This window comes from Nerophis ophidion, linkage group LG23, assembly GCF_033978795.1.
Source record: "Nerophis ophidion isolate RoL-2023_Sa linkage group LG23, RoL_Noph_v1.0, whole genome shotgun sequence".
NCBI lineage: Eukaryota > Metazoa > Chordata > Actinopteri > Syngnathiformes > Syngnathidae > Nerophis > Nerophis ophidion.
The window spans coordinates 36,920,788-36,936,910 of record NC_084633.1 but is presented as its reverse complement, the minus strand read 5'-3'; the positions used below and the strand labels follow the sequence as shown (position 1 = coordinate 36,936,910).

General features: G+C 35.8%; 1 protein-coding gene across 2 annotated transcripts in view; it reads left to right on the top strand.

The window, feature by feature from the left end:
* The window catches only part of LOC133541166 (myosin-10-like), a 251,556-nt gene that overhangs the window by 174,174 nt on the left and 61,259 nt on the right, over positions 1–16,123 (top strand). For both annotated transcript variants that reach the window (XM_061884291.1, XM_061884290.1), the window contains 3 exons: positions 12,377–12,485; positions 12,547–12,678; positions 12,743–12,949. In XM_061884291.1, the coding sequence (XP_061740275.1) occupies positions 12,377–12,485; positions 12,547–12,678; positions 12,743–12,949 (448 nt within the window). The remainder of the gene's footprint in view (positions 1–12,376; positions 12,486–12,546; positions 12,679–12,742; positions 12,950–16,123) is intronic.

Sequence of the window (16,123 nt, the reverse complement as noted above, 5' to 3'; positions counted from 1 at the left end):
CCAAAACAATGAATATTTATCAACACTCAAAGGGGCAACCACCCCTAATCATAAGGTAAATTTTTCATTCATGTTTTTCCATTGTTCATTGTTGTGGTTAATATAAACAGGTGCCAAATAATTATAGTTGCATATTACTTACACATACAAAGTCTCCAAGGCAAGCAGAAGTGTATTAGAAAAGGACCCAGTAACAAACGTGTCCGCACTCACTGCATCATGAGCTTAACTTAATGATAAAATAAAATAAAAATGAATATGTGTCAAATAATTATAGTTGCATATTACTTAAACATTCAAAGTCTCCAAGGCAGAAGTGTATTAGAAAAGTATCCAGTAACAAACGTGTCCGCACTTACTGCATCATGGGCTTAACTTTATGACAAAATAAAATAATAATAATATATGTCAAATAATTATAATTGCATATTACTTACACATACATTCATCAGTACCGCGATACTATACTAGTACTGGTATACCGTACAACCCTAGTTGCAAAAAAAAAAGAGCTTTATTCATCAAAAACAATGAATGTTAATCAACAGTCAACAAGGCAACCACCCCTAATCATAAGGTACATTTTTCAGTCATGTTTTCCATTGTTCTTTGTTGTGGTTAATATAAATATGTGTCAAATAATTATACTTGCATATTACTTACATATACAAAGTCTCCAAGGCAGGCAGAAGTGTATCAGAAAAGTATCCAGTAACAAACGTGTCCGCACTTACTGCATCATGGGCTTAACTTAATGATTAAATAAAATAATAATAATATGTGTCAAATAATTATAGTTGCATATTACTTCCACATACATTCATCAGTACCGCGATACTATACTAGTACTGGTATACCGTACAACCCTAGTTGCAAAAAAAAAAGAGTTTTATTCATCAAAAACAATGAATGTTAATCAACAGTCAACAAGGCAACCACCCCTAATCATAAGGTACATTTTTCATTCATGTTTTCCATTGTTCTTTGTTGTGGTTAATATAAATATGTGTCAAATAATTATACTTGCATATTACTTACGTATACAAAGTCTCCAAGGCAGGCAGAAGTGTATTAGAAAAGTATCCAGTAACAAACGTGTCCGCACTTACTGCATCATGGGCTTAACTTAATAATAAAATAATAATATAATAATATGTGTCAAATAATTATAGTTGCATATTACTTACACATACATTCATCAGTACCGCGATACTATACTAGTACTGGTATACCGTACAACCCTAGTTGCAAAAAAAAAAAGAGTTTTATTCATCAAAAACAATGAATGTTAATCAACAGTCAACAAGGCAACCACCCCTAATCATAAGGTACATTTTTCATTCATGTTTTCCATTGTTCTTTGTTGTGGTTAATATAAATATGTGTCAAATAATTATACTTGCATATTACTTACATATACAAAGTCTCAAAGGCAGGGAGAAGTGTATTAGAAAAGTATCCAGTAACAAACGTGTCCGCACTCACTGCATCATGAGCTTAACTTAATGATAACTTAAAAAAATATAATATGTGTCAAATAATTATATTTGCATATTTCTTAAACATTCAAAGTCTCGAAGGCAGAAGTGTATTAGAAAGTATCCAGTAACAAACGTGTCCGCACTTACTCTCTCATGAGCTTAACTTAAAGATAAAATAAAATAAAAATATGTGTCAAATAATTATAGTTGCATATTACTTCCACATACATTCATCAGTACCGCGATACTATACTAGTACTGGTATACCGTACAACCCTAGTTGCAAAAACAAAAAACGAGCTTTAATTATCAAAAACAATTAATGTTTATCAACAGTCAACCACCCCTAATCATAAGGTAAATTTTTCATTCATGTTTTTCATTGTTCTTTGTTGTGGTTAATATAAATATGTGCCAAATAATTACAGTTGCATATTAAATACACATACAAAAAGTCTCCAAAGCAGGCAAAAGTGTATTAGAAAAGTATCCAGTAACAAACGTGTCCGCACTTACTGCATCATGTGCTTAACTTAATGATAAAATAAAATAAAAATATTTGTGAAATAATTATAGTTGCATATTACTTACACATACATTCATCAGTACCGCGATACTATACTAGTACTGGTATACCGTACAACCCTAGTTGCAAAAAAAAAAAGAGCTTTATTCATCAAAAACAATGAATGTTAATCAACAGTCAACAAGGCAACCACCCCTAATCATAAGGTACATTTTTCATTCATGTTTTCCATTGTTCTTTGTTGTGGTTAATATAAATATGTGTCAAATAATTATACTTGCATATTACTTACGTATACAAAGTCTCCAAAGCAGGCAGAAGTGTATTAGAAAAGTATCCAGTAACAAACGTGTCCGCACTTACTGTATCATGGGCTTAACTTTATGATAAAATAAAATAATAATAATATATGTCAAATAATTATAATTGCATATTACTTACACATACATTCATCAGTACCGCGATACTATACTAGTACTGGTATACCGTACAACCCTAGTTGCAAAAAAAAAAAGAGCTTTATTCATCAAAAACAATGAATGTTAATCAACAGTCAACAAGGCAACCACCCCTAATCATAAGGTACATTTTTCATTCATGTTTTCCATTGTTCTTTGTTGTGGTTAATATAAATATGTGTCAAATAATTATACTTGCATATTACTTACGTATACAAAGTCTCCAAGGCAGGCAGAAGTGTATTAGAAAAGTATCCTGTAACAAACGTGTCCGCACTTACTGCATCATGGGCTTAACTTAATGATAAAATAAAATAATAATAATATGTGTCAAATAAATATAGTTGCATATTACTTACACATACATTCATCAGTACCGCGATACTATACTAGTACTGGTATACCGTACAACCCTAGTTGCAAAAAAAAAAAAAGAGAGCTTTATTCATCAAAAACAATGAATGTTTATCAACAGTCAACAGGGCAACCACCCCTAATCATAAGGTACATTTTTCAGTCATGTTTTTCATTGTTCTTTGTTGTGGTTAATATAAATATGTGTCAAAAAATTATACTTGCATATTACTTACATATCCAAAGTCTCCAAAGCAGGCAGAAGTGTATTAGAAAAGTATCCAGTAACAAACGTGTCCGCACTTACTGCATCATGAGCTTAACTTAATGATAAATTAAAAAATATATGTGTCAAATAATTATTGTTGCATATTACTTAAACATTCAAAGTCTCGAAGGCAGAAATGTATTAGAAAGTATCCAGTAACAAACGTGTCCGCACATACTCTCTCATGAGCTTAACTTAATAATAAAATAAAATAAAAATATGTGTCAAATAATTATAGTTGCATATTACTTCCACATACATTCATCAGTACCGCGATACTATACTAGTACTGGAATACCGTACAACCCTAGTTGCAAAAACAAAAAACGAGCTTTAATTATCAAAAACAATTAATGTTTATCAACAGTCAACCACCCCTAATCATAAGGTAAATTTTTCATTCATGTTTTTCATTGTTCTTTGTTGTGGTTTATGTAAATATGTGCCAAATAATTACAGTTGCATATTAAATACACATACAAAGTCTCCAAAGCAGGCAAAAGTGTATTAGAAAAGTATCCAGTAACAAACGTGTCCGCACTTACTGCATCATGTGCTTAACTTAATAAAATAAAAATATGTGTGAAATAATTATAGTTGCATATTACTTACACATACATTCATCAGTAACGCGATACTATACTAGTACTGGTATACTGTACAACCCTAGTTGCAAAAAAAAAAGAGCTTTATTCATCAAAAACAACGAATGTTTATCAACAGTCAACAGGGCAACCACCCCTAATCATAAGGTACATTTTTCAGTCATGTTTTTCATTGTTCTTTGTTGTGGTTAATATAAATATGTGTCAAATAATTATACTTGCATATTACTTACATATATAAAGTCTCAAAGGCAGGCAGAAGTGTATTAGAAAAGTATCCAGTAACAAACGTGTCCGCACTCACTGCATCATGAGCTTAACTTAATGATAACTTAAAAAAATATAATATGTGTCAAATAATTATATTTGCATATTACTTAAACATTCAAAGTCTCGAAGGCAGAAGTGTATTAGAAAGTATCCAGTAACAAACGTGTCCGCACTTACTGCATCATGGGCTTAACTTTATGACAAAATAAAATAATAATAATATATGTCAAATAATTATAATTGCATATTACTTACACATACATTCATCAGTACCGCGATACTATACTAGTACTGGTATACCGTACAACCCTAGTTGCAAAAAAAAAAGAGCTTTATTCATCAAAAACAATGAATGTTAATCAACAGTCAACAAGGCAACCACCCCTAATCATAAGGTACATTTTTCATTCATGTTTTCCATTGTTCTTTGTTGTGGTTAATATAAATATGTGTCAAATAATTATACTTGCATATTACTTACATATACAAAGTCTCCAAAGCAGGCAGAAGTGTATTAGAAAAGTATCCAGTAACAAACGTGTCCGCACTTACTGCATCATGGGCTTAACTTAATAATAAAATAATAATATAATATGTGTCAAATAATTATAGTTGCATATTACTTACACATACATTCATCAGTACCGCGATACTATACTAGTACTGGTATACCGTACAACCCTAGTTGCAAAAAAAAAAAAAGAGAGCTTTATTCATCAAAAACAATGAATGTTAATCAACAGTCAACAGGGCAACCACCCCTAATCATAAGGTACATTTTTCATTCATGTTTTCCATTGTTCTTTGTTGTGGTTAATATAAATATGTGTCAAATAATTATACTTGCATATTACTTACATATACAAAGTCTCAAAGGCAGGGAGAAGTGTATTAGAAAAGTATCCAGTAACAAACGTGTCCGCACTCACTGCATCATGAGCTTAACTTAATGATAACTTAAAAAAATATAATATGTGTCAAATAATTATATTTGCATATTTCTTAAACATTCAAAGTCTCGAAGGCAGAAGTGTATTAGAAAGTATACAGTAACAAACATGTCCGCACTTACTCTCTCATGAGCTTAACTTAAAGATAAAATAAAATAAAAATATGTGTCAAATAATTATAGTTGCATATTACTTCCACATACATTCATCAGTACCGCGATACTATACTAGTACTGGTATACCGTACAACCCTAGTTGCAAAAACAAAAAACGAGCTTTAATTATCAAAAACAATTAATGTTTATCAACAGTCAACCACCCCTAATCATAAGGTAAATTTTTCATTCATGTTTTTCATTGTTCTTTGTTGTGGTTAATATAAATATGTGCCAAATAATTACAGTTGCATATTAAATACACATACAAAAAGTCTCCAAAGCAGGCAAAAGTGTATTAGAAAAGTATCCAGTAACAAACGTGTCCGCACTTACTGCATCATGTGCTTAACTTAATGATAAAATAAAATAAAAATATTTGTGAAATAATTATAGTTGCATATTACTTACACATACATTCATCAGTACCGCGATACTATACTAGTACTGGTATACCGTACAACCCTAGTTGCAAAAAAAAAAAGAGCTTTATTCATCAAAAACAATGAATGTTAATCAACAGTCAACAAGGCAACCACCCCTAATCATAAGGTACATTTTTCATTCATGTTTTCCATTGTTCTTTGTTGTGGTTAATATAAATATGTGTCAAATAATTATACTTGCATATTACTTACGTATACAAAGTCTCCAAAGCAGGCAGAAGTGTATTAGAAAAGTATCCAGTAACAAACGTGTCCGCACTTACTGTATCATGGGCTTAACTTTATGATAAAATAAAATAATAATAATATATGTCAAATAATTATAATTGCATATTACTTACACATACATTCATCAGTACCGCGATACTATACTAGTACTGGTATACCGTACAACCCTAGTTGCAAAAAAAAAAAGAGCTTTATTCATCAAAAACAATGAATGTTAATCAACAGTCAACAAGGCAACCACCCCTAATCATAAGGTACATTTTTCATTCATGTTTTCCATTGTTCTTTGTTGTGGTTAATATAAATATGTGTCAAATAATTATACTTGCATATTACTTACGTATACAAAGTCTCCAAGGCAGGCAGAAGTGTATTAGAAAAGTATCCTGTAACAAACGTGTCCGCACTTACTGCATCATGGGCTTAACTTAATGATAAAATAAAATAATAATAATATGTGTCAAATAAATATAGTTGCATATTACTTACACATACATTCATCAGTACCGCGATACTATACTAGTACTGGTATACCGTACAACCCTAGTTGCAAAAAAAAAAAAAGAGAGCTTTATTCATCAAAAACAATGAATGTTTATCAACAGTCAACAGGGCAACCACCCCTAATCATAAGGTACATTTTTCAGTCATGTTTTTCATTGTTCTTTGTTGTGGTTAATATAAATATGTGTCAAAAAATTATACTTGCATATTACTTACATATCCAAAGTCTCCAAAGCAGGCAGAAGTGTATTAGAAAAGTATCCAGTAACAAACGTGTCCGCACTTACTGCATCATGAGCTTAACTTAATGATAAATTAAAAAATATATGTGTCAAATAATTATTGTTGCATATTACTTAAACATTCAAAGTCTCGAAGGCAGAAATGTATTAGAAAGTATCCAGTAACAAACGTGTCCGCACATACTCTCTCATGAGCTTAACTTAATAATAAAATAAAATAAAAATATGTGTCAAATAATTATAGTTGCATATTACTTCCACATACATTCATCAGTACCGCGATACTATACTAGTACTGGAATACCGTACAACCCTAGTTGCAAAAACAAAAAACGAGCTTTAATTATCAAAAACAATTAATGTTTATCAACAGTCAACCACCCCTAATCATAAGGTAAATTTTTCATTCATGTTTTTCATTGTTCTTTGTTGTGGTTTATGTAAATATGTGCCAAATAATTACAGTTGCATATTAAATACACATACAAAGTCTCCAAAGCAGGCAAAAGTGTATTAGAAAAGTATCCAGTAACAAACGTGTCCGCACTTACTGCATCATGTGCTTAACTTAATAAAATAAAAATATGTGTGAAATAATTATAGTTGCATATTACTTACACATACATTCATCAGTACCGCGATACTATACTAGTACTGGTATACTGTACAACCCTAGTTGCAAAAAAAAAAGAGCTTTATTCATCAAAAACAACGAATGTTTATCAACAGTCAACAGGGCAACCACCCCTAATCATAAGGTACATTTTTCAGTCATGTTTTTCATTGTTCTTTGTTGTGGTTAATATAAATATGTGTCAAATAATTATACTTGCATATTACTTACATATATAAAGTCTCAAAGGCAGGCAGAAGTGTATTAGAAAAGTATCCAGTAACAAACGTGTCCGCACTCACTGCATCATGAGCTTAACTTAATGATAACTTAAAAAAATATAATATGTGTCAAATAATTATATTTGCATATTACTTAAACATTCAAAGTCTCGAAGGCAGAAGTGTATTAGAAAGTATACAGTAACAAACGTGTCCGCACTTACTCTCTCATGAGCTTAACTTAAAGATAAAATAAAATAAAAATATGTGTCAAATAATTATAGTTGCATATTACTTCCACATACATTCATCAGTACTGCGATACTATACTAGTACTGGTATACTGTACAACCCTAGTTGCAAAAACAAAAAACGAGCTTTAATTATCAAAAACAATTGTTTATCAACAGTCAACCACCCCTAATCATAAGGTACATTTTTCATTCATGTTTTTCATTGTTCTTTGTTGTGGTTTATGTAAATATGTGCCAAATAATTACAGTTGCATATTAAATACACATACAAAGTCTCCAAAGCAGGCAAAAGTGTATTAGAAAAGTATCCAGTAACAAACGTGTCCGCACTTACTGCATCATGTGCTTAACTTAATAAAATAAAAATATGTGTGAAATAATTATAGTTGCATATTACTTACACATACATTCATCAGTACCGCGATACTATACTAGTACTGGTATACTGTACAACCCTAGTTGCAAAAAAAAAAGAGCTTTATTCATCAAAAACAACGAATGTTTATCAACAGTCAACAGGGCAACCACCCCTAATCATAAGGTACATTTTTCAGTCATGTTTTTCATTGTTCTTTGTTGTGGTTAATATAAATATGTGTCAAATAATTATACTTGCATATTACTTACATATATAAAGTCTCAAAGGCAGGCAGAAGTGTATTAGAAAAGTATCCAGTAACAAACGTGTCCGCACTCACTGCATCATGAGCTTAACTTAATGATAACTTAAAAAAATATAATATGTGTCAAATAATTATATTTGCATATTACTTAAACATTCAAAGTCTCGAAGGCAGAAGTGTATTAGAAAGTATACAGTAACAAACGTGTCCGCACTTACTCTCTCATGAGCTTAACTTAAAGATAAAATAAAATAAAAATATGTGTCAAATAATTATAGTTGCATATTACTTCCACATACATTCATCAGTACTGCGATACTATACTAGTACTGGTATACCGTACAACCCTAGTTGCAAAAGCAAAAAACGAGCTTTAATTATCAAAAACAATTGTTTATCAACAGTCAACCACCCCTAATCATAAGGTACATTTTTCATTCATGTTTTTCATTGTTCTTTGTTGTGGTTTATGTAAATATGTGCCAAATAATTACAGTTGCATATTAAATACACATACAAAGTCTCCAAAGCAGGCAAAAGTGTATTAGAAAAGTATCCAGTAACAAACGTGTCCGCACTTACTGCATCATGTGCTTAACTTAATAAAATAAAAATATGTGTGAAATAATTATAGTTGCATATTACTTACACATACATTCATCAGTACCGCGATACTATACTAGTACTGGTATACCGTACAACCCTAGTTGCAAAAAAAAAAAAAAAAAGAGCTTTACTCATCAAAAACAATGAATGTTTATCAACAGTCAACAGGGCAACCACCCCTAATCATAAGGTACATTTTTCATGCATGTTTTTCATTGTTTTCTGTTTAAGTCATTTGACTTTTCTAACATTCCACACTACAAATTTATAAAGGTGTGTACGAGAATTTGTGATGATACTGTTTCGAATTAATTTCGATATCGGCCAATACTCAAGGATCCAACATCAGTATTGTACCAGAAGTGCTAACTTTTTTTTTTTTTTCAAATTTCACACTTTTTTCCCACTCTAATTCCTCAGCCTTACACCTTATAGTCATACTACTGGGTATTTGAAACATGCTAACTGTGTGCATTTTTACGTTAGCATGCTAACATTAAAGTGCTAGCTTTTTGAGCTATTTTTCCAACCGCTTACCTTAGTCGTACAACTTGGTATGTGAGACTTGTGAACTGCTAGCATGCTAAAGTTAGCATGCCAACATTAAAGTGGTGGCTTTTTTAGCTATTTGTACTCTTACCCCCCCTCTAATTACCCAGCCATACCGTGGATCATATGTGACACAAGCTAACTATTATCATGCCCACGTTAGCTTGCTAGCATGCTAAAATTAGCCAGCTAACTTATTGAGCTACTTTTGCTACCATTTAGCCCAGAGTCATATAACTTGGTATGTGACACGTGTTAACCGTTCGCATGCAAACGATAGCATGCTAGCAAGCTAACTTCCATTTCCATCCATTTCCTACCGCTTGTCCCTTTTGGGGTAACTTTTTCATCTATTTTTAATTTTTTTTCCCTAATTCCGCAGCCATACACCTTACAGTTATACAACTGGGTATTTGAAACATGCTAACTGTGTGCATCTTTACGTTAGCATGTTAGCATGCCAACATTAAAGTGCTAGGTTTTTGAGCTATTTTTGCAACCGTTTACCTTAGAGTCGTACAACTTGGTATGTGACACTTGTTAACTGCTAGCATGCTAATGTTAGCATGCTAACATTAAAGTGCTAACTTTTTTAGCTCTTTTTACTCTTTTGTCCCCCCCTATTTCCGCAGCCACACACCTTTTGAGTCGAATAACTCGGTATATGACACACCCTGCTATTGTTAGTACACGTGCTAAGTGTTAGCATTGGTATGTAAACATGCCAACTGTGTGCATGTTTACGTTAGCGTGTTAGCATGCTAACATTAAAGGGCTAGCTTTTTGAGCTATTTTTGCAACCGCTTACCTTAGAGTCGTACAACTTGGTATGTGACACTTGTTAACTGCTAGCATGCTAATGTTAGCATGCTAACATTAAAGTACTAACTTTTTTAGCTCTTTTTACTCTTTTGTCCCCCCCTATTTCCGCAGCCACACACCTTTTGAGTCGAATAACTCGGTATATGACACACGCTGCTATTGTTAGTACACGTGCTAAGTGTTAGCATTGGTATGTAAACATGCCAACTGTGTGCATGTTTACGTTAGCGTGTTAGCATGCCAACATTAAAGTGCTAGGTTTTTTAGCTATTTTTGCAACCGCTTACCTTAGAGTCGTACAACTTGGTATGTGACACTTGTCAACTGCTAGCATGCTAATGTTAGCATGCTAACATTAAAGTGCTAACTTTTTTAGCTCTTTTTACTCTTTTGTCCCCCCCTATTTCCGCAGCCACACACCTTTTGAGTCGAATAACTCGGTATATGACACACGCTGCTATTGTTAGTACACGTGCTAAGTGTTAGCATTGGTATGTAACCATGCCAACTGTGTGCATGTTTACGTTAGCGTGTTAGCATGCTAACATTAAAGGGCTAACTTTTTGAGCTATTTTTGCAACCGTTTACCTTAGAGTCGTACAACTTGGTATGTGACACTTAACTGCCAGCATGCTAATGTTAGCATGCTAACATTAAAGTGCTAACTTTTTTTAGCTCTTTTTACTCTTCCCCCCCTATTTTCCGAAGCCACACACTTTTTGAGTCGAATAACTCGGTATATGACACACGCTGCTATTGTTAGTACACGTGCTAAGTGTTAGCATTGGTATGTAAACATGCCAACTGTGTGCATGTTTACGTTAGCGTGTTAGCATGCTAACATTAAAGGGCTAACTTTTTGAGCTATTTTTTGCAACCGTTTACCTTAGAGTCGTACAACTTGGTATGTGACACTTAACTGCCAGCATGCTAATGTTAGCATGCTAACATTAAAGTGCTAACTTTTTTTAGCTCTTTTTACTCTTCCCCCCCTATTTTCCGAAGCCACACACTTTTTGAGTCGAATAACTCGGTATATGACACACGCTGCTATTGTTAGTACACGTGCTAAGTGTTAGCATTGGTATGTAAACATGCCAACTGTGTGCATGTTTACGTTAGCGTGTTAGCATGCTAACATTAAAGGGCTAGCTTTTTGAGCTATTTTTGCAACCGCTTACCTTAGAGTCGTACAACTTGGTATGTGACACTTGTTAACTGCTAGCATGCTAATGTTAGCATGCTAACATTAAAGTGCTAACTTTTTTAGCTCTTTTTACTCTTTTGTCCCCCCCTATTTCCGCAGCCACACACCTTTTGAGTCGAATAACTCGGTATATGACACACGCTGCTATTGTTAGTACACGTGCTAAGTGTTAGCATTGGTATGTAAACATGCCAACTGTGTGCATGTTTACGTTAGCGTGTTAGCATGCTAACATTAAAGGGCTAACTTTTTTAGCTATTTTTGCAACCGTTTACCTTAGAGTCGTACAACTTGGTATGTGACACTTAATTGCCAGCATGCTAATATTAGCATGCTAACATTAAAGTGCTAACTTTTTTTAAGCTCTTTTTACTCTTCCCCCCCTATTTCCGCAGCCACACACTTTTTGAGTCGAATAACTCGGTATATGACACACGCTGCTATTGTTAGTACACGTGCTAAGTGTTAGCATTGGTATGTAAACATGCCAACTGTGTGCATGTTTACGTTAGCGTGTTAGCATGCTAAAATTAAAGTGCTAACTTTTTGAGCTATTTTTGCAACCGCTTACCTTAGAGTCGTACAACTTGGTATGTGACACTTAACTGCCAGCATGCTAATGTTAGCATGCTAACATTAAAGTGCTAACTTTTTTTTAGCTCTTTTTACTCTTCCCCCCCTATTTCCACAGCCACACACTTTTTGAGTCGAATAACTCGGTATATGACACACGCTGCTATTGTTAGTACACGTGCTAAGTGTTAGCATTGGTATGTAAACATGCTACAGTTTTAGGCCAGCTCTGTGGCTTGTTTTGTACACCTAAAACGCACAGATTCAGACACTCTGCGCCATTTCAAAAGTACGGCAGCTTCCGACGACCCCTCCTCCGGCCAGAGCGGTCTGGGGCACAGATAGCAGGCCCATCAAAATGTCCGCAGGAATTTTCTCGTCTGATGGGATAAATAATCGATCGTCCGACGTGTTTCGGCAGAGCCTTCGCCAAGAAGCAGCAGCAGCTGAGCGCTCTGAAGGTTCTCCAGAGGAACTGCGCCGCCTACCTGAAGCTGCGCCACTGGCAGTGGTGGAGAGTCTTTACCAAGGTGTGCGCCGTTATGTTCCAAGCTCCACCCTTCCACCTGACCGTGTGCTCTCCAAACCCAGGTGAAGCCCCTGCTGCAGGTGACCAGGCAGGAGGAGGAGATGCAGGCCAAAGACGAGGAGCTGGTGAAGGTGAAGGAGAAGCAGACCAAGGTGGAGGGCCAGCTGCTGGAGATGGAGAGGAAGCACCAGCAGGTGGGGGCTGGGCGGGCGTCCGCGCCGACGTTGTCCGAGCTTATCTCCTGCCGCTTTGCCGCAGCTGGCGGAGGAGAAGAGCGTCCTGGCCGAGCAGCTGCAGGCGGAGACGGAGCTGTTCGCCGAGGCGGAGGAGATGAGGGCGCGGCTGGCCACCAAGAAGCAGGAGCTGGAGGAGATCCTGCACGACCTGGAGTCCAGGCTGGAGGAGGAGGAGGAGCGGGCCCAGAGCATGGTGACCGAGAAGAAGAAGATGCAGTCCCACATCCAGGTGAGTCCTTGGAACAGGTTCTTAGTCTCTAAAACACTCAGGAAACACTCTGCTCTCCAGGTAACACAATAACATTAAAATACAGTAGTGTAGTAGACCTAAGTATTCATTAAGTACCACCATAATGACAACATTAAATGCAGTAGTGTTGTAGACCTAAGTACTCATTAAGTACCACCATAATGACATCATTAAATACAGTAGTGTAGTAGACCTAAGTATTCATTTAGTACCGCCATGATGACAACTTTGAAATACAGCAGCGTAGTAGACGTAAGTATTCATTAAGTACCACCATAATGACAACATTAAATACAGTAGTGTAGTAGACCTAAGTATTCATTAAGTACCACCATAATGAAATTAAAATTCAGTAGCGTAGTAGACTTAAGTATTCATTAAGTACCACCATAATGACATAATTAAAATACAGTAGTGTAGTAGACCTAAGTATTCATTAAGTACCACCATAATGACTTTAAATACAGTAGTGTAGTAGACTTAAGTATTCATTAAGTACCACCATAATGACATCATTAAAATTCAGTAACGTAGTAGACTTAAGTATTCATTAAGTACCACCATAATGACATCATTAAAATACAGTAGTGTAGTAGACCTAAGTATTCATTAAGTACCACCATAATGAAATTAAAATTCAGTAGCGTAGTAGACTTAAGTATTCATTAAGTACCACCATAATGACATCATTAAAATTCAGTAACGTAGTAGACTTAAGTATTCATTAAGTACCACCATAATGACATAATTAAAATACAGTAGTGTAGTAGACCTAAGTATTCATTAAATACCACCATAATGACTTTAAATACAGTAGTGTAGTAGACTTAAGTATTCATTAAGTACCACCATAATGACATCATTAAAATTCAGTAACATAGTAGACTTAAGTATTCATTAAGTACCACCATAATGACATCATTAAAATACAGTAGTGTAGTAGACCTAAGTATTCATTAAGTACCACCATAATGAAATTAAAATTCAGTAGCGTAGTAGACTTAAGTATTCATTAAGTACCACCATGATGACATCATTAAAATTCAGTAACGTAGTAGACTTAAGTATTCATTAAGTACCACCATAATGACATCATTAAAATACAGTAGTGCAGTAGACCTAAGTATTCATTAAGTACCACCATAATGACTTTAAATACAGTAGTCTAGGAGACCTAAGTATTCATTAAGTACCACCATAATGACATAATTAAAATACAGTAGTGTAGTAGACCTAAGTATTCATTAAGTACCACCATAATGACAACATTAAAATACAGTAGTGTAGTAGACCTAAGTATTTATTAAGTACCACCATAATGACAACATTAAAATACAGTAGTGTAGTAGACCTAAGTATTCATTAAGTACCACCATAATGACAACATTAAAATACAGTAGCGTAGTAGACCTGAGTATTCATTAAGTACCACCATAATGACAACGTTAATATACAATAGTGTATTAGACCTAAGTATTCATTAAGTACCACCATAATTACTTTAAATACAGTAGTCTAGTAGACCTAAGTATTCATTAAGTACCACCATAATGACATCATCAAAATACAGTAGTGTAGTAGACCTAAGTAGTCATTAAGTACCACCATAATGACCAACAATAAAGTACAGTAGCAGAGTAGGCCAAGGCATTCATTAAAAACTAGGCAGAGTGTATTTCAAATTACACACAATGATACTCCATGTACATTAGATTTTCCACGTTTTGTGATGTTACAGCCTAGATCCAAAATGGAGTACATTCGTTTTTGTCCTCAAAATTCTACAGACAATACCTCCATAATGACAGTGTGACCATTTAGTGTTTTCTTAATTTAGCACATTTTTAAAGAATAAAATACAAAGTACAGAGACATCCCGGATGAAAACCTTCCCATCCAACCTGACGGAGCTTGAGAGACGCTGCAAAGAAGAAAGAGAGAAACTGGCCAAAGATATTCAAAAAGACTTGAGGCTGGAATTGCTGCCATGGTGCATTAATAGAGTATCGAGCAAAGACTGCGATTACTTATCTACATGTAATGTGTTAGTTTTTAATGTCTGATACATTTGCTAAAATAAAAATTGGAAACTTTTTCACGTTCCCATTATGGGCTATTGTGTGTAGAATTTTGAGGACAAAAAATATTGTATTCTATTTTGGAATAAGGCTGTAACATAACAAAATGTGGGAAAAGAAAAGCTTTTATGGGCCTGCGGACTACAAAGTATGGGCCTACAGGGGTCGCATGGGTGCTGGAGCCTATCTCAGCTACAATCAAGCGGAAGGCCAGGTACACCCTGGACAAGTCGCCACCTCATCGCAGGGCCAACACAGATAGACAGACAACATTCACACACTAGGGACCATTTAGTGTTGCCAATCAACCTATCAGGTGCATGTCTTTGGAGGTGGGAGGGGCCTATCCCCAGGTGCATGTCTTTGGAGGTGGGAGGGGCCTATCCCCAGGTGCATGTCTTTGTAGGTGGGAGGGGCCTATCCCCAGGTGCATGCCTTTGGAGGTGGGAGGGGCCTATCCCCAGGTGGATGTCTTTGGAAGTAGGAGGGGCCTATCCCCAGGTGCATGTCTTTGGAGGTGGGAGGGGCCTATCCCCAGGTGCATGTCTTTGGAGGTGGGAGGGGCCTATCCCCAGGTGCATGCCTTTGGAGGTGGGAGGGGCCTATCCCCAGGTGCATGTCTTTGGAGGTGGGAGGGGCCTATTCCCAGGTGGATGTCTTTGGAGGTGGGAGGGGCCTATCCCCAGGTGCATGTCTTTGGAGGTGGGAGGGGCCTATCCCCAGGTGCATGCCTTTGGAGGTGGGAGGGGCCTATCCCCTGGTGCATGACCTTGGAGGTGGGAGGGGCCTATCCCCAGGTGCATGCCTTTGGAGGTGGGAGGGGCCTATCCCCAGGTGCATGTCTTTGGAGGTGGGAGGGGCCTATCCCCAGGTGGATGTCTTTGGAGGTGGGAGGGGCCTATCCCCAGGTGCATGTCTTTGGAGGTGGGAGGGGCCTATCCCCAGGTGCATGCCTTTGGAGGTGGGAGGGGCCTATCCCCAGGTGCATGCCTTTGGAGGTGGGAGGGGCCTATCCCCAGGTGCATGTCTTTGGAGGTGGGAGGGGCCTATCCCCAGGTGCATGTCTTTGGAGGTG